The sequence below is a fragment of the Dipteris shenzhenensis genome, chromosome 1, assembly GCF_047967505.1.
Source record: "Dipteris shenzhenensis isolate YYH24624 ecotype China chromosome 1, Dip_SZ_1.0, whole genome shotgun sequence".
Lineage (NCBI taxonomy): Eukaryota > Viridiplantae > Streptophyta > Polypodiopsida > Gleicheniales > Dipteridaceae > Dipteris > Dipteris shenzhenensis.
Window position 1 is genome coordinate 49,411,865 of NC_141596.1, and position 20,216 is coordinate 49,432,080.

Below are 20,216 nucleotides of genomic sequence, written 5' to 3' on the forward strand. Positions count from 1 at the left end.
ACCCCTATTCGTGAAAATGCAGATACGTCATCACTATTACAGTTCATTTTCAAACACCACCTTATTAAATACATAAATGAAAAGCTTATGTAGTGGACTGCAAGACATTTAGTACACGCATTGAACTTGGGAGGAGATACATGAAGCAATCGTTACCCTATTCGTGAAAATGAAGATATCAACTAGATCCAGGCAGGTAGATGTATTGAGCTAGAATATATATAAATGAATTTAGTGCTATTTTGTAAAAATTTTTAAATAATATTTTCCATCTTCACTTGATTGTTAAAGTGAATTTAGAACTTAGATTTAACCGTCACGCAGCTTCTAGAATCCTGTGCATCTCATTGCAGGCTGAAGCCAAGAAAATGATCCTATGAACTATTACTACATCTACAAGTGAAGCCAATAAAAGAACTACTCTGGAACTTTAGCTATTGCTCGTCTATATGGTGTACGAAAGGAAACGCCATTAATTACATACACATAAAACACTTTGGCTCTATGGAAAACAGTTAAAGGGTTGACACGAGCAGTCACATGGGCTAGAATGGGCCATTTACAGGCACACAAATGGTGGGCAGTGGCCAGTCTATAGCATCATTTCACAGGTCAATGGGAGTAAAAAGGGCTGCCAAACTAGTTGAAAAAAGTTAAGCGCTCGTTGGCAGCAGTACATTGATAAGGTACTTAGATTAGATGATAGTGGACTCAAGTTATGTAAAACTTGGCAGTAAAGGTCGTATCCATATACTCCATTCACTCAAGATATGTAAAACTTGACACTAAAGCTCGTATCCCTATAGTCCATTCACTCATCATGCATGGGATGAGTATATACACTAGGGATGCACTGATAATGGCATTCCACGAACCCATGTTTTGGGGTAGTATTTCTACAAACACTACCCTTACATCGTCTAAGGGTGCTATCACACTTTTCATACACTACAGCTCATATCCCTATAGTCCATTCATTCATCATGCATGAGAGGAGTATATGCACTAGGGATGCATTGACAATGGCATTTCAAGAAACCTCATTTTGATGTAGTATTTCTACAAACACCGCCCTTGCATCATCTAAGGCTCCCACACTTGTCATACACATTAATAAGGGCATTTCTCATAGTAATATCTGACTCAACAATAGAGGCTTGAATCATTGGAATTTGTTCTAGGGTTGCTACACTCACAGATGCATCCACATCACAAATGAAGATGATCTTGTATAGTTATTGGCAATGGATGGGAGTTTGTGGTTGTTGCAAGGAATGCCGAAGAAAGTAAGTTTGTTGAGTTACTACAGAATCTTTGTTGGCGATTACAACATATTAGTGGATTATCCAACATCCATCTCCTTTGTAGTATACCTATTGCTAAAGATATAATACCTTTAGAAACGTTTAGGGATATATCGAATATAGAAAGCATTTGCATTTTAAATATGTTCGCACCTAATACATTCTGTAAATAGTCTGGATGATAGGGAACCGAGTACAACTTTCTAAATGGACTATCTATGCATGCTTTACAAGCCATTTTTTATCTATGTCCTAGGCCATTTTCTACATGCAAACTCATGAACGTATTGGATAAGTCATATGGTGTTATACTTGATTCTAGTAGTAATATTACTGATTTTAACTTTGTAAAAGAACCTATGTTAAATTCTATTCTACCACAATATACACAATATTGCATCTTCGAAATATATTGAGAAGTGATTTGGTTCCATTCTTTTAGAAATTTATTGATGAACAGCCATGAGGAGAAACTCGGTTGTAATTGTCTTTTCTTGTTTTCTATGCTAATGTAGGAAGCACGTTCTCTCCTTTGAATAAGAGACGTTTTCATATTTGTAAATTAAATTATATGTTGAAGTAGAAGCACCTACTTTATTTTCCCGTTGTGGATGAGAGCATTCAAAATGACTTGAAATTCACCAATTCGAATAATCTGCAAACAAAATATCAAGGTTTTTAACACTTTATTATTTTTAGTCAAAATTTATAACGTCTGTAGTTTATGTTGATACCAATTTGAATAAAGCATATAGGAATTTGAATGTAGCATATAGCATTTCAAATATAGAACATGGTAAATAGATCTTTGTTTTTGCACATAGAAGTTTGTGTTTAGCATATATTTTTTTGCATATATTTCTATGCACAGATTGGAGCTCTCCCACTATGCAGTCTGAAACCGATGGAGGACTGGTGCTAGCGAAGGAAGGTGAGCTGGCTAAATGGTGCAGACAAGACTAATTCCTGAACGTTCCATCATCGAATCTCTTCACCCAAGAAAGTGATAGTGATTCTAACTCAAAGGACGGGGAACTTGAGACAAACATTAATTGTAGCGGACATACAAATATGAACAATCGTAGTAATCATCACGCTGCCTCTTGAATACTCTGAATCTTCACACTACCTTTCGAATACTCTGAACCATCACGCAACTTCTAGAATCATGTGCATCTCATTACAAGCTGAAGCCAAGAAAATGATCCTATGAACTATTACTACATGTACAAGTGAAGCCAATAAAAGAACTACTCTGGAACTTCTGCTGTTGCTCAACTATATGGTGTACGAAAAGAAATGCCATTAATTACTTACACATAAAACACTTTGGCTCTATGGAAAACAGTTAACGGGTTGACACACGGGCAGTCACATGGGCTAGAATGGGCCATTTATAGGCACACAAATGGTGGGCAGTGGCCAATCTATAGCATCATTTCACAGGTCAATGGGAGTAAAAAGGGTTGCCAGACTAGTTGAGAAAAGTTAAGCACTCCTTGGCAGAATTACATTGATAAGGTACTTAGATTAGATGATAGTGGACTCAAGTTATGTAAAACTTAGCACTAAAGATCGTATCCATATACTCCATTCACTCAAGATATGTAAAACTTGATACTAAAGCTCGTATCCCTATAGTCCATTCACTCATCATGCATGAGAGGGGTATATACACTAGGGATGCACTGATAATGGCATTTCATGAACCCACGTTTTGATGTAGTATTTCTACAAACACTACCGTTACATCGTCTAAGCCTATCACACTTTTCATACACTACAGCTCATATCCCTATAGTCCATTCACTCATCATGAATGCATGAGAGGAGTATATGCACTAGGGATGCATTCATAATGGCATTTCAAGAAACCTCATTTTGATGTAGTATTTCTACAAACACTACCCTTGCATCGTCTAAGGCTCCCACACTTGTCATACACATTAATAAGGGCATTTCTCACAGTAATATCTGACTCAACAATCTGACTCAACAGTAGAGGCTTGAATCATTGGAATTTATTCTAGGGTTGCTACACTCAAAGATGCATCCACATCAGAAACGAAGATGATCTTGTATAGCTATTGGCAATCGATGGGAGTTTGTTGTTGTTGCAAGGAATGCCCAAGAAATTGCTAAATCTAAAGGATTAATTGGTCCAAGTTTTGAAGCATGTTGAACTCCCTACTTGTCCCACAAAAATTGTAAAAATACTCCATCTGATCTCTAATGCAATAATAATTTGGAGGAGGCCAAGGCTTACTCTTGCATGGGCTAAGAGTCCCCCTGTCCATAATTACTATTCGGGATGAGCATCTTTGCAAAGAAGCAACCAAATGTTTGGTACATTGAGGTGGGCTTAAATTTTCAAGGTGGAATAAATGATAGGGAAAGGGATTTTACCTCTTGTCTATGGTTGCTAGGCTCCGCCTTTGGACACTACAACCATGCAACAAGCATCCAACTAGGTTTATCCTCATTATCATATTGGCAAATTCTATTCTTTGTGTGTTCCTCTTCATTGCTTTCTTTGGAGGAAGGAGCAGTTGGCTTCTTCAGAGGAAGAAATTCCTCAAGATCAGCCGTGTCACTTGTGCTCTGTAACTTAAATGATTGTTTAAGTTGCAACTCACTTGAACTTGAGGCCTCCTTTGGGATGATAGCCACATTCATCCAACTGCTATTTGGACAACACATCAATAGCTAACATAGAGGAGAAACAAAGATAGAGACAAACAACTGCTCTTTGGACACCTCAATAGTTGAGATAGAGGAGAGACAAAGACACAGATATAGACAAAGACAGTAGCGGTGTCTCCATCCCCTCCAAATCCAAAGTTTATGTGAGTAACTTTGATTTCTCCCTCACCAATAGTGACAGTTGCAACTCACTTGAACTTGAGGCCTCCTTTGGGATAATGGCCACATTCTGCTCTTTGGACAATACCTGTATAGTTGAGATAGAGGAGAAATGAAGACAAAGACAGAGACCTACTTTTTGGACACCTCAATAGTTGAGATAAACCATAGGGACTTGCTTCATCGCCAAGCCCTACTTGTAGGTGAAGATTAAACTAGCCACACAAATCACACTATGCTTCAGATTCTAGTCCACATGTTCACAAAAAGTATACTGGCATAGATGCAAAGATCTAGAGAGATGTATAGCCAAATAGACAAAAGCTGCAAAATGAACTACATGAAGTAAAAGTTAACATGTACCATGTGAACCGCCAGAAATCTAAGGGACAGATCTATTCTATCTGATGCTCAATCTCCAAGTTCTGCCACATGCCCTTTGTAGGCTCTTTTTGGCTGCTGGGAAACCTATTGGATTGCATGCTTGCTACCCCATAGCGGGGTAGTTTAAAGACTGAAATGGAGGTTGCTTGCTGTAGCCCCCTTGCTACTCTGCACTGCAACCAATGGTAAGGTACTATTCTTAGATTGATCCTAGACCTTCCTGCTGCTCCCGTCTGCACCCACAATATGAGGTGTAGACCTTGATCTGGGCCTCGCTGCTACTCCAGTGTGTATCCAATACTGAGGCACATGAATGCCTTTGCAAGGTACCTAATGGGCCCTCTTATATCGGGCTATTTGCCCTCAAAACTCACCAATAGCAGAGCCACATAGTGGACTGAACCAATATATGACACCCGACCAGTAGCAGCTTTTCATGCTCTAGAACAGCTGTATAGCAGGGCTGCCCACTTTCGATAGTACCCAAGGTAAGGGATGACTATAATCCTGCAACATGGATGTTGGAGGTGACCTCAAATTCTATAGAGACCCACTTGCAGATAGATTCTGCACAGCAGAGTAAACCAAAAGTCTGATCTCTTCATGTATGAACTATTTTGAATCCTTTCCAGAGCACTATCTACAAGTGAAGCCAATAAAAGAACTACTCTGGAACTTCTGCTCTTGCTCGTCTATATGGTGTACGAAAAGAAACACCATTAATTACTTACACGTAAAACACTTTGGCTCTATGGAAAATAGTTAAAGGGTTGACACACGGGCAGTTACATGGGCTAGAATGGGCCATTTACACGCACACAAATGGTGGGCAGTGCCCAGTCTATAGCATTGTTTCATAGGTCAATGGGAGTAAAAAGGGCTGCTAGACTAGTTGAAAAAGGTTAAGCGCTCATTGGCAGCATTGCATTGATAAGGTACTTAGATTAGATGATAACGGACTCAAGTTATGTAAAACTTAGCACTAAAGATCGTATCCATATACTCCATTCACTCAAGATATGTAAAACTTGACACTAAAGCTCGTATCCCTATAGTCCATTCACTCATCATGCATGAGAGGGGTATATACACTAGGGATGCACTGATAATGGCATTTCACAAACCCACGTTTTGATGTAGTATTTCTACAAACACTACCCTTACATCATCTAAGGCTATCACACTTTTCATACACTACAGCTTGTATCCCTATAGTCCATTCATTCATCATGCATGAGAGGAGTATATGCACTAGGGATGCATTCATAATGGCATTTCAAGAAACCTCATTTTGATGTAGTATTTCTACAAACACTGCCCTTGCATCGTCTAAGGCTCCCACACTTGTCATACACATTAATAAGGGCATTTCTCATAGTAATATCTGACTCAACAATAGAGGCTTGAATCATTGGAATTTGTTCTAGGGTTGCTACACTCACAGATGCATCCACATCAAAAGCAAAGATGATCTTGTATAGCTATTGGCAATCGATGGGAGTTTGTTGTTGTTGCAAGGAATGCCCAAGAAATTGCTAAATCTAAAGGATTAATTGGTCCAAGTTTTGGAGCATGTTGAACTCCCTACTTGTCCCACAAAAATTGTAAAAATACTCCATCTGATCTCTAACACAATAATAATTTGGAGGAGGTCAAGGCTTGCTCTTGCATGTGCTGAGAGTCCCCCTGTCCATAATTACTATTTGGGATGAGCGTCTTTGCAAAGAAGCAACCAAATGTTTGGTACACTGAGCTGAGCTTAAATTTTCAAGGTGGAATAAATGATAGGGAAAGGGATTACCTCTTGTCTATGGCTGCTAGGCTCCGCCTTTGGACACTACGACCATGCAACAAGCATCCAACTAGGTTTGTCCTCATTGTCATATTGGCAAATTCTATTCTCTGTGTGTTCCTCTTCATTGCTTTCTTTGGAGGAAGGAGTAGTTGGCTTCTTCAGAGGAAGAAATTCCTCAAGATCAACCCTGTCGCTTGTGCTCTATAACTCAAATGATTGTTTAAGTTGCAACTCACTTGAACTTGAGGCCTCCTATGGGATGATGGCCACATTCATCTAACTGCTATTTGGACAACACATCAATAGCTGAGATAAAGGAGAAACAAAGATAGAGACAAACAACTGCTCTTTGGACACCTCAATAGTTGAGATAGAGGAGAGACAAAGACACAGATAGAGACAAAGATAGTAGCGGTGTCTCCGTCCCCTCCAAATTCAAAGTTTATGTGAGTAACTTCAATTTCTCCCTCACCAATGGTGACAATTGCAACTCACTTGAACTTGAGGCCTCCTTTGGGATAATGGCCACATTCTGCTCTTTGGACAATACCTGTATAGCTGAGATAGAGGAGAAATGAAGATAGAGACAGAGACCTTCTCTTTGGACACCTCAATAGTTGAGATAAACCAGAGGGACTTGCTTCATTGCCAAGCCCTACTTGCAGGTAAAGATTAAACTAGCTAAACAAATCACACAATGCTTCAGATTCTAGTCCACATGTTCACAAAAAGTATACTGGCATAGATGGAAAGATCTAGAGAGACGTATAGCGAAATAGACAAAAGCTCCAAAATGAACTACATGAAGTAAAAGTTAATGTGTACCATGTGAACCGCCAAAAATCTAAGGGACAGATCTATTCTATTTGATGCTCAATCTCGAAGTTCTTCCACATGCCCTTTGTAGGCTCTTCTTGGCTGCTGGGAAACCTGTTGGATTGCATGCTTGCTACCCCATAGCGGGGCAGTTTAAAAACTGAAATGGAGGTTGCTTGCTGTAGCCCCCTTCCTGCTCTACACTGCAACCAATGGTGAGGTACTATTCTTGGACTGATCCTAGACCTTCCTACTGCTCCCGTCTACACCCACAATATGAGGTACTATAGACCCTGATCCGGGCCTCGCTGTTGCTCCAGTGTGTATCCAATATTGAGGCACATGAATACCTTTGCAAGGTCCCTAATCGGCCCTCTTATATCAGGCTATTTGCCCTTTGAACTCATCGACAGTAGAGCCACAGAGTGGACTGACCCAATCCATAACACCCGACCAATAGCAACTTTTCATGCTCCAGAATAGCTGTATAGCAGGGCTGCCCACTTCTAGGAATACCCAAGATAAGGGATGACTATAATCCTGCAACATGGATGTTGGAGGTGACCTCAAATTCTATAGAGATCAACTTGTAGATAGATTTTGCACAAGAGTATACCAAAAATCTGATCTCTTCATGTATGAACTATTTCGAATCCTTTCCAGAGCACTAGCAGCATCTACCCATAAATTCAATGCAAAAGCAATGCACATAGTGTCTCTTTAAGCCATTCATTTATGAGGCTGCTAGATGTGAGTTCAGAGAGTCATCAAGTTGGGTTTCAGATCAAGGAGTCATCTGCAACTCGAAGTATCTTCCTTGTTTCATGGCATGACTCTAATTATTTATTTTTCCTTTCAGTCTCGAGCATTTTCTAAACGATAGAAGCTTAGAAATGACAGTTGAAAGGGCAATGCACTGCTTAAAAGAGTTTCCATGTAAACATCGAAGCTTTTAACAAAAGCTTTTATGTGAATCCACATGTTAGCTTAAATGTTTAATAAGTGCACTCTCCGGTAGTTTAAGAACTAAGTCCATAGCATAACTTGCATGCTTTAGATTAGTATGGACAGTTTAAAGTCTTAAGTCGAAAGACTTGAAATGATGTAACAAGCACACAAAGGATGGGTACAAACTTTGCAAGATCCCCTGAAAATCTACTGTTTGCGAAAGAGGATGAGTTCAGAAGTCGTGATTGTCCTTTTTCACAAGGTGGTAGACCACATTGCATCTGCAGTTCCTTGAACCTTTCTACATTGAAGTGCCGTTTTTTCATAAGCTTCCTTTGCTTAGAAGAAACAAGTATACGCATAAAATCCTGAAAAGATGGATTTCTAGAGGTAAGAATGAAATACAAAAAACCAGCTATGAGGACAACAGATGATACAAAGAATGCAATGGGTTCCATCAAATCCCATGATAACTCCTAGAAAGTGAGGCGGAAGAAAAGTAAGGTCTGCAATATGACGACCACCAGAGCTGTTCAGAACATTTTGCACGCTTTCCTTAGTGCGATTCTGTCAATCTCTTCTTTCTCCTTCTGCACACCGCTCACAGTCCTCACCTAATTGCAAGGTCGTCCTTGTAGTTTCTAGCAATCATACAGTTTCAATGTGAAAACAGATGGAAGATGAATACACAGGGCTACCAAGACTTAGCAGGCAAAGACGATTGAGAGAACAGCACCAAGCGCAATAGCAGGCGATGGCGATAGAGAAAACAACACTAGGAGCAGCCGCTGCTACTATGGCGATGGTGAAACATGAACAATAGTAAGCTTTGATGATCGCAATGACATGAAATTTCCAAAAAAGGAAATCTAGTAGGGTGGACGACAAAACAGAGCAAGAAGGCGATTTGACTAAACAGAGCAAGAAGGCAGAGCAAGAAGGCAGTTAGACGAGACGATGGGAAGCAACGTTTGATTTGGAGGAAGTTTCTTGAATCATTAAAAAATGAAAATGAAAATTTAAACCTGAACCTGACACGTGGCTTCACCAGAGGGCAGATTTCCTTTTTATGTCACAATGCTACCTGCCTAAAGACAAGAAACACTCCTTCATACAAGTTAGTTTTTTGTATGCCTATTCATTTCAATTTTTCTAGGACAATGAAATACGATCTACTCCCAATATGTCAAGAAATGCAATACGCGTTATCTATGGCATTTTAAAGGTGCAATGCAAAAATACATGGTCCCAATTCAAAACAACTTCTATTCTTGCATCTAGAAGTAGCATGCTCTAGTAGTCTTGCAAGATAATATAAGACACGTTCTGAAACTCTTCTGAAATAAAATGCTGAGCAAGTTTCGCCAAACCTTTTTAAAATCAACCTTAAAGTCCAAAACGATCGATCAGTCGACTGCCCGGATCTAGTTTATTCATTCAAATAATTTTCAATATACAAAGAGCAACCGGCTTGCCCAATGGTTTTGTCTTCTTTGGTTCGTAAGGGTCTTCGTGGATGATCTGGTGTTTGACACCTGTTCTTATAAGCATAACAAAGAATCATCAATGTGAGAGGCACATTGGCCTCTGTTTTATTCACCCCAATCTCTGTTTTTGAAAAATATTAAGAAAGGAAGGTGCCAAACTGCTGTTTTTGAAGCTCTAGTGTTCAAAGACGATTGTGTGCATGGACCTACTCCATCCAGATTCCAGACGGCTTCTGCTTTACTTCGGTAGCCACTCTTTACCGTCAATGAAGGAAATGCTGAGAAACGGTAGAGCCTGCTTTTTTGTGAGGTTTTGGGACCACTTCACTCTGCCCGCCCTGTTAGCACCTGGACCAAAGCATTGGTACTCACCGTAGAAGACCCGTCTATATGAAAAGACAGCCATTAATTCAGAAGTTAGCGGACGCTTTTGAATCGTAGCATATTATAGACATTATAGCACGCACAGTTGAAATGAAAATTTACTTTTGATCGGCTGGAATGTTCCAGTCGTTCCAGCCTTGCGGCACAATTATGTTCGCGAAGTATGTGTATAGGTATACGATCCTGGAGTATGGTCCCCAGGATCTGCCTAAGTAAATAGACCCGGAACCCGTGACAACGCAATGCACGAATGAGTAACCGGTGTTTTCTCTCGGTGTCAACCGCTTCTGGGCAGCAATAGACCCGTAGGGGTTCGCGATGGAGTGGATATGGCATTTCTGCAGTCATGACGCAGCCAGGAGTGTTGGAACTGTCATACGTGCCGAATATACAACTATTGAAGGCGAAACTAGCGGTAGCACAAGTCAACGTACCACAAAGAGCGAGCGGGCATCGCCAAAAATAAAATCAATCGACCCCTCAATGTAACAATTATAGTAGTAGTAACGTCCACTTTGATCGTAGAGTGTGTCCTGTGCTCCAAAGAAACTGCATCTGTAGAAAGCAGCCATGTCACCGAGGATTCGGAAAGCAACAGCTTGTCTGCCCACCGCCCCGCCAGGGGGAGCTGGAGCCGTGTTCTGCGAAATGATAACATATCAGTAATAGCTACAAAGAGCGCCATGAGATTTTTTCGACGGAGAGCTCAGAATATGTGCTTCAGATGTGAAGCACGAACGTAAAATGTCTCAGCGAACGTGCTCTTGATCATACCCTGAATGAAATATCTAGGGCAATGAAGTTAGCCGATTTCACTGTTACAGAGGCGCTACCAGAGGTGCTGAGAGGTTTCCCGTTCTTTCCTTTGTCGGAAGCAATGTCGCCCCATTCGATGTAAGTAAGCGTAGCTCCGTCCCCTTTAAATGTTATAAAGGGTTTACTGGCTGGTATCAAGACCTTCTCTCTGCACAATTGAGTTTAGATGCAAAAACGATTTAGATTCAGAGCGGAATGTAGCGCAATATATTCTTTGTGGATTCGTCTCGTGATTCGAAACTAATGAAGTAACAGGAGCTGACGTGAAGTGAAAATGTTAAGTTTAATTTTCTTTCAATTCGTACCTGTAGATACCCTTCTTCACGTAGATGACAACGCGCTTCTTGTTGTTCTCGGGAACTTTGTCGATGGCAGCCTGGACTGTCTTGAATTTACCCGAGCCATCCTTCGCAACGACGTAAATCTGGGGAGAAGAAGGCGATTTTGCGGTCTCTACAAGCTTGCGATCAGCGTATAACTCCACGAGCTTCTTCTCGACGTGCTTTTTACATTTGAGCTTCTTCACCTGCTTCTCGAAAACGTCGTCTCGATAGTACGCAGGTCTGGAGGGAAGCGTTGAGCCGTGGTCATCATCAGCGGGGTCAGGGTGGTATTTTTTACCGATGGTTTTGATCCAAGAGGAGAATTCGTCATCAGGGCTAGTGAGCGAGAGGACGAGGGAAGGGGCTGGGGCAAGGAGGAAAGCGAGGCTGGAAGCAAGGATGAGGAGGGTGGTTGACTTCATGGTGGCGGAGATGATCAAAGGTGTATGTAGTTGATGCAGAAGCTCTCTATATATATACAGTACGTATAATCTAATTCGTGAGGCGACATGTAAAAGACGTGCAGCTGATCAGGAGCTGGCTGCAAGCTGTGAATGATAGAATCTTTGACGCGAGAGCAAAGCATCCGCGATTGCGCCGGGCTTACTTGTAGTTAATCGATTTTACGTAGAATCAATCGATTTGGCTTCATAAGTTTGATTTCTTCCACCGGGCCTTGATGGATGGATCGACCAAAGCTACCCAAAATGCAGGATATCCCGCATGACGGAGTCAAATCGATCGAAGCTTCTTAATTCATCAATTTTACGTAGATTTGTTCGACCAGGTCCTGATGGATCGATCGATCAAAGGTTATCCTATAAAATGCGGGGATATCCCGCGGGTAATGAAATCGACCTTAATTCAGCGATTTTCCGTGGAGTCAATTGTGGAGGCAATTCATTATTTTTTGGTTTCAGGCCTTGATGGATGGATCGATCAAAGTTTATCTTCAAATGCAGTGACATCCCGCATGTAGTTAAATCGATCGAAGCTCCTAAATTCATCGATTTTACGTGGAATCGATCCACTGTATGATTTTTTGGCTTCATAAACTTGATTTCTTCTACCAAGCCTTGATGGATCGATCGATAAAAGGATATCCTGTAATGATGCAGGGATATCCCCCATTAATCAAATCAGTCGAAGCTCCTATCGGTTCTATCGGTTGCATGAGGCTTGACTTGAGGCGCTTTTCAATCATCTATTAATATATTAATTAGGATTATGACCATTTGAAAGAATACCTAGTCACATTCGATTAGACCTCTAAATCGGATACATTGGATCCAATCAAAAGGTATGCAACCGCCCACTCCTTCATTCTGTATGAACGCATGGAGTGCCAATAGCATGCCAAGGATCGTTTGGAGGGGTGAAGAGTAGTGGCATTGAAGTTCAACCTTTAAGCTTTGACAAAAGAGAGTACTACATGTCTTTGTGAAATTTGTTTAAATGTCGATTGTTTATCTCTTGCTGATGCCACCCTTGCAATACATCCTCAGCTTTCTCTCCCGTCATCGTGACTTCTTTGACACCAAGAAGATCATAGGGACTCCATGAAGAACCTCCTTGAAGGTCAAAGCAAGAGAAGCACCAAAGCTTCAAAAGCCTTGCTCTTACTACTAAGAAGCATTTGAGATTTACAGCTATGTCTATCTTGATAGCATTTTGCATTGCCCTCTCAGCTATTTCATATGAACAATTTCACTGGTATGAAACGATTGGTGAAAGATGTGCTCTATATTCCGAAGCTCAGCAAGAACCTCTTGTCAGTAGGTCAAATGACAGGACACAACTATAGAGTCATCTTCGATGGAGATAATGCACTATCAGAGATAACTCCTGAAGATGTCAGCTAGTAGCAAAAGGTATCAAGGAAGGACGCTTGTACAGACAGTGGTGGCTCGTGCTGCATGCCCTCCTCTTCATCAGGATGAGGCTGGCCCATCTCATGCAGGAATATCACAAGCTCATTACTTACTTCTCTATCGTATGTTTCTAACAAGCTGATGGTGGCTTTTAGGTTTTGTTTTTGTTAGCTACATGTTAGGTACCATTGGCTACCATTATGACTTGTTGCAAATAGGTACCTATTCATTACTATTATGTTGTTAGTCAATGATTGTTCTACCTTTGGGTAGTTACATGGTAGCTACCATTGCCTAAATTGCTAGGAGTTGCTATGACTAGTTACCAAATGATGTGATTAGCTACCAAGTGCTACCAGTGGCACTTAAGTTGGAGTTAATTGAGTGGTGGTTACATAATAACTAACTAGTAGCTACATCACACATGTGCAGATGTCTTTTTTGAAGGATGTTATAAACCACTAACGATAGGTCTCTTTTGGTGTGCATGGAGTAGAGTGCAATTGCAGATGTGAAATTTGTGGTTTAGGTGATAGATGCAACATAGGTGTGAAAACTTTCACAGGCACAACTATGCTTTGTGAATTTGTCCTTTGCCAAAAAGCAATCTATGCTAGCTACCATGCCCTTAAGTGCTTGATGGGACAATGCTCTTCATGTGGAGCTGGAAAAATGGCATGTTTCCCAAGGGAGGAATCATTAAGTGCATGTACAGTGTCTATAAAGATACTTGAGGATGTCCAAGTTGGGACCATAGTTCATGGGAAAAAGAAAAACAGGAAAGTTCTTTCATTCAAAGAGATGTAATGCAGGGAGCTTTTGGTAATGTTTAAGGACCACTTGAACAAGTTTATAAAGCATAACTTTGTCTACAGATGGTAGGTAGAGCAATTCAAGGAGTGTCTTGTTTGCTTCCCCGAAGAAGTGGTGGTATTTGTCATAGATTTTGTAGAAAACTACACTTTTAAAGAACAAAACGAGATCCAATCCATGCATTGGCACTCCAACCAAGTTACAATCTTTGTGCAAATTACGTATGTGTGTATTGTAGGCATTGTCCACAAATACTATCACTTTTATGTATCTGATGATATTTCATGACACTCTTTTTGTTCAGCATTGCTTTATGCTCCATTATAAATGGCTAAAAGATCAAGCCATTTAGGTCAATGAACATTGGGTGTGGTCAGATGGAGCAGCCTCATAGTTCAAAGCAAAGAGGCCTTTTTACTTCATTGCTTGATATGGCACAATGATAGGAATGAAAATTACACTTTTTTTTTTTGGTTCAAGACATGGAAAGGGTGAACATGATGGTGTAGGGACTGTTCTTAAAAGGCATCTCACTTATGAGCAGCTAAAGCCAAATGGTACAAAGTTCCAATGTGCAAACAAAGTGGTGTTATTTATAAGAGAGACATTGTCTGAAGGGGCTGATGCCACATATCCCTCAAAGGCTCGATCCATTACCCAAGTGTTTTGGGCCTGATGCCACATACACTCAAAGGCTTGCTTCATTACCCAAGATCCAATTCATGCATTGGCACTCCAACCAAGTTACAATCTTTGTACAAATTACATATGTGCGTATCATCCACACAAATACTATCACTTTTATATATCCGATGATAGGATGCATGACACTCTTTTTGTTTAGCATTGCTTTATTCTCCATTATAAATGGCTGAAAGATCAAGGCATTCATATCAATGAACATTGGGTGTGGTTAGATGGAGCAGCCTCACAGTTCAAAGCAAAGAGGCCTTTTTACTTCGTTGCTCAATATGGCACAATGATAGGAATGAAAATAACACAATTTTTTTGGTTTAGGACATGGAAAGGGTGAACATGATGGTGCAGGGGCTGGGTGCAGGGGCTGTTCTTCAAAGGCATCTCACTCATGAGCAGCTAAATCCAAATGGTGCAAAGCTCCAATGTGCAAAGGAAGTGGTGTTATTTCTAAGAAAGACATTGTCGGAAGGGGTTGGTGCCACATAACCCTCAAAGACTCGATCCATTACCTGAGTGTTTTGGGAAATCAAGGAAGGTGATGTGGACAGAAGCAGGAATTGGGATTGTAGAGCTGTGCCTAATTCATGTGAGTTGCATTATGTGTTGGGCTATTCTTTAACAAATGGAATAGATTTAAGGTGCATGAAATTTTAGTGTTTTTATAGTGCCTACATGCACGGAAAATGGAGGAGGTGTTTTAATACTGCACTAACCTCATTAAGGCTGAGACACTTGTATCGAGCCACCCATACTTTGCTTGCAAATTCAAGATTGAGAGACAAGCCCATAGTTTTGGCATCCTAGCACCCTCATACAACTATGTTGATTGCAACTCTTGCACCACGGCCTCAGACTTAGACATCACATGTACACATGATGTAGTGCCCTAAAAATAGAATCCATCATGTCCACCATAACCTCGTCATCATCTGGCACATCCGCGAGACTACCCTCCTACTCAAAGTGTGAAGGTATGCATGCTCCCTCACCACACTCTATGGAATAAGGATTTGGAACGAGACCATTAAAGCATTACAAGTGCTATGTTTCATGTGAAGCATGCAACCTAAAGACTATAGGATATAGCAATTTATTCAAAAACATCAAAATTTTGTTCTATACATACATGTAATCAAGTAATCATTCTAAAGCACAATACGTGAGCTTCTCCTCAACCCAAGGACACACCTAAATGAGATCATTATGCATGGGTTAATTGGCCTCCAATGTTGTGCTAAAGTGATGCATACCCATTTGAGGGCACGCTCCATAACTTTTCTTTGATTTGTTGATGGTATTGGTATCTAGATTCACCCTAAAATGGAAGGAGTTGGAAAAGTGCAATTTTTGCATGTGAAAATATATTTTAATAAATCCAACACTATTTACAATTTTGAATTGTTTCTTTTTCCATGCAGTTGCTTTCTATATGGCTCATAAGCATGCCAAAGGTCATTGCATTTCATAATACGTAGCACTAAACCCGATAGTGTGCCCTTTGTCCTATTTGTGTTTTCAAGCATTTTAGGCCATGTTGCACTTGTTTGGGATATCCAATAACACTGGAGGGGGGAAAACCGATGGCTGAAATTTCAATACTCCTGTGAATATTGAATTTTCACACCTCTCGCCCATCAAATCTTGGAAGATTGAGTACCTGCAACCTACCCCCACCCTGCAAATGCCCTACACCCTGCACGCACCTCGACGTGACCTTGCGGAGACTTTGGTTTGCCATTGTCTTCTTTCAGGTAAGTTGTCTTCTATTCTTCGCTTGCCTCACAACTAGCTTCCCTCTGTTTTGGTTTGGCATTGTTGTCTTTCATTGATCATCGCCGTGGTAACATGTAGCTTGCCATGGCTTACAAGAGAAGCAAATAGAGGCTGTGAGATAGAAAAGATGAAAAGCTTGGTCATGGCACAAGGAACAAAAGAGTCCTTGCAGAGCAGGAGAGCAGGAAGCAATTATTACAGATGCACGCATTCGATCATTGCCATCAGAGCAAAGAAAATGAGTTGTGATGTCATGATTGGTGGTAGCATTCAAGGAAGCAACATCAGGCCATTCAGGTAAATACCCTTCTCAAGTCCACAAGCTTTAGCCTACACTCTAAATTTCATAGAGTGACAACCCTACCAACACCTTGTATTTTTGTGCCAAAACGTCACCACTATTGCAATGACTTATGCACTTAGTCTATCTCTCCTTTTCTTGTGTTCTATTGAAGCCCATAGACTACTCAGATTGGGATGATCAGGCATTGCTTTCACTCTTCGTGCATCTCTCGAGAATTTCTCCAAATAACAAGGACATCTGTAGAAAGTAGATGGGATACAAGATGTTTGACGAGCACATCATACACATGCTTGATACAACGCAGGTTAGTGGTTGCCTAAACCAGCTCGATGGTTGCTTGTGATTGAGCTTTGGGATAGTTTACTTGTTTCATTTCTTGATACAACATAGGTCAGTGGTTGCCTAAACTAGCCCGATGGTTGATTGTGATTTAGCTTTGGGATAGTTTACTAGGCTGTCCTGGACTTAATGTGATTGTTCTAAACTAGCCCAGTGGTTGTAATATCATGCAACCGTATGGTTGGTTCGGCTCAAACACCAAAACTAGGCCTGGCTTGCACTTAATGTGATTGTCCTAAACCAGCTCAATGGTTGGAACATCATGCAATCATGGTAGGGTCAGCTCAAACACCAGTTATGTGATTGTCTAAACCAGCCCAATGGATGGAATATCATGCAACTGTGTGGCTGGTTCATCTCAAACACCAGAGCTAGGCTAGCTTGGACTTAATGTGATTGTCCTAAACTAGCTCGGTGGTTGGAACATCATGCAATCATGATTGGGTCAGCTCAAACACCAGTTAGCTAGAGGAGGTAGACAGTGGCAATGAAATACATTTTTGTTGGTTTAGGATTACCTGCAACCCCCACAAAATATAACCTTTAGTAAATCCCAAACAACCACCGTGTTTGTTTCAATAAATCCCAATCAATAAATCCCAAACAAGGGAAAATGTAAATCCCAAATAGTATACTAATCCCAAACAACCACCAAGCTTGTTTTAGTGACAATGACTGTGCATGAGGGACCATGTAATTCATAGGTTCAGATTAGCATCATTCGGTCAGAATCAAACTGTAAAAACAATGACTATGCATGAGGGACCATCTAATTCATAGGCTCAAATTAGCATTGAACTAGAATTAGACTATAATAATAATGACTTTGCATCTAGTTCACAAGCTTAGATTAGCATTCAGTTGATTTATCAAGCTGTAATAACAATAGCTTAGAATGAGAACTAGCATTAAGTTGAGATAAACTATAAGAACACATCACACAATTAGAATTATCATCTAATCGCATGTCATGAGTGAAGAAGTCATAAGAAAATAGAACCTTCAAATCCTACTAAATGCAACATTTTCAAATTATAAGGTCCAACTGAGTGAAGCAATCGTATCCAAGGATGTATAAATGGCAAATTATTGCTTTAAAACTCAAGTTATATAAAAAAACAAAATGTATAGTCAGCCCCTAAGGTTATATACCCAAGTAGTATACAACCAATTTTTACTCTTCTACATTTTGAAAAGAGACCACCATTGTATCTAAGTATGGATAAATACAAAGACAATTTACTTTTTTTTTTTTCAAAGAAGACAATTTACTAAACTCAAGTTTTATTGAAAAATAGACTATATTAGAGGGGTGGTCAAAAGTCCCGGGTAATATATATCCAAGATTACAAGAGAAAAATTCTGAGATCTTTGAAGGACTTTATATTACGCAAGGATTCTAGGACGTAGGCTTGACACTTCGCATAGTGGGAGCCTTCAGCAACATACTTCGCAAACTGCGGGTTCTTATAGTATCGAATGCCTTCCCACAGTTCCTCATGCAATATGACCATCTTGTGAATGACACTCTTGGGAACTCTATGTTCCTCCTCCAAGCGATCAATCTCATCTACGACAATCTCGGGTTGTCGAGGGACCCCTTGCGAAAATATCTTCATCAAGCTTAGGATAAGCAGCAGGAAAAATGTCATTGCCTCTGTGGCTTTCCATCTCTGCTCCTCCACTATTCCTTCACTCGAGACTTGTCGGGTTTTTAAACTAGTTTCCTCTCCTGCTATCCAAGATGTAATTGTTCACATATTCTAATCTGTCAAATCAAGTCATCTTGACATGCTCAACGATGTAATCTAGTGAGATATTTGCCATCCTTGAAGACCCTTGTACCGATAGATTCCCCACACATTACATTGATGAATATGACAGATTAGTTGTATGATAGTTAAGGCTATAGGAGGTAGGCACTGGTTAGAGGAGGTAGATACTGGCAACGAAATGTATTTTTGTCAGTTTAGGATTAACTGCAACCCCCACAAAATATAATCTTTAGTAAATCCCAATCAACCACCGTGCTTGTTTCAATGAATCCCAATCAATAAATCCCAAACAAGGGAAAATATAAATCCCAAATAGTATACTAATCCCAAACAGCCACCAAGCTTGTTTTAGTGACAATGATCGTGCATGAGGGACTGACTAATTCATAGGTTCAGATTAGCATTCAATCAGAATCAGACTATAATAACAATGATTGTGCATGAGGGACCATCTAATTCACAAGCTCATATTAGCATTGAGCCAAAATCAGACTATAATAACAATGACTTTGCATGGCGGACCATTGAGTTCACAAGCTTAGTTTCAATCGGTGTATCAGGCTGTAATAACAATAGTTTAGAATGAGAACCATTATTGTTATTGTAGCCTGATGAACCAACTCAATGCTAATCTGATGTCTTGTTTTGATCTTTCCTTCTTTAGTTGACTATAAACAATGACTTTGCATGAGGGGCGATCTAGTTCACAGGCTACCTAGATTAGCATTTTTCGATAACTGAGAAATTCTCCCATGGCAACCATCTAATCACATCATGGCTAGACGATGATGTATATAACTTCCTACGCTAGGTTGGGCTACCAGCAAAGTTGGGTTTATGTGCCACCGCTCCTCCCCCCTCATCCCATTGAATTATTATGATCTTGGCTCCGATGATCGAGAAATTCTCCCATGGCTGAGAGTGCTCTCAACGGAAGCAAGAACGGAAGAAGGAGAGAGAGAGACAAAGAGCCACATAAGTTTTGGTGGGTGCAGAACCACCCTAATCTTCTTTTTCATTCATTTATATATGTGTTTGAGTATTTACATAACTGGGGTAAAGGCACAGTGACCTTTAACCCCCACAACCTCCCACTTAAAGGACAATGTGCCTTTAAGGGAGAACAACTAGTGAGCATACTATCCAATGCCCATCAATACACGACAATACTCAAACCGCTAACTAGGTAGACTCTTCGTCAGCATATCTACAGGGTTATCATCTATATGAACCTTGACAAGCTCTATGCGCTTGTCCTCAAGTACCTCCCTGCTGATGAAATAGTACCTGACCTCAATGTGTTTGGTCTTTGCATGAAAGACCGGATTCCGTGCTAGCTGAATAGCACTCATGGAATCACTATGCAATGTCGGTACACCTGTATGAATCCCAAATCTCCCACTAGCCGATCAAGCCATATAGCCTCCTTGCAACCCTCTATGGCTGCAACATACTCAGCCTCTGTGGTAGACAAAGCAATGCACTTCTGTGCGTGAGACATCCACGACACTGCACCACCTGCA

At 40.5% G+C, this 20,216-nt stretch overlaps 1 protein-coding gene and 1 pseudogene across 1 annotated transcript; one reads left to right on the forward strand and one right to left on the reverse strand.

Moving 5' to 3' along the window:
• Nucleotides 1-9,834: 9,834 nt before the first annotated feature.
• On the reverse strand, nucleotides 9,835-11,541 carry LOC147905970 (putative pectinesterase 53). The gene is made up of 5 exons (XM_087380861.1): nucleotides 11,102-11,541; nucleotides 10,755-10,944; nucleotides 10,415-10,621; nucleotides 10,083-10,318; nucleotides 9,835-9,982 (listed from the first exon to the last, which is right to left on the reverse strand). The coding sequence occupies exons 1-5, from the start codon at nucleotides 11,539-11,541 to the stop codon at nucleotides 9,835-9,837; spliced, it is 1,221 nt and encodes a 406-aa protein (XP_087236987.1).
• Nucleotides 11,542-13,563: 2,022 nt separating this feature from the next.
• LOC147905971 (uncharacterized) lies at nucleotides 13,564-14,836 on the forward strand (annotated as a pseudogene).
• Nucleotides 14,837-20,216: the final 5,380 nt, after the last annotated feature.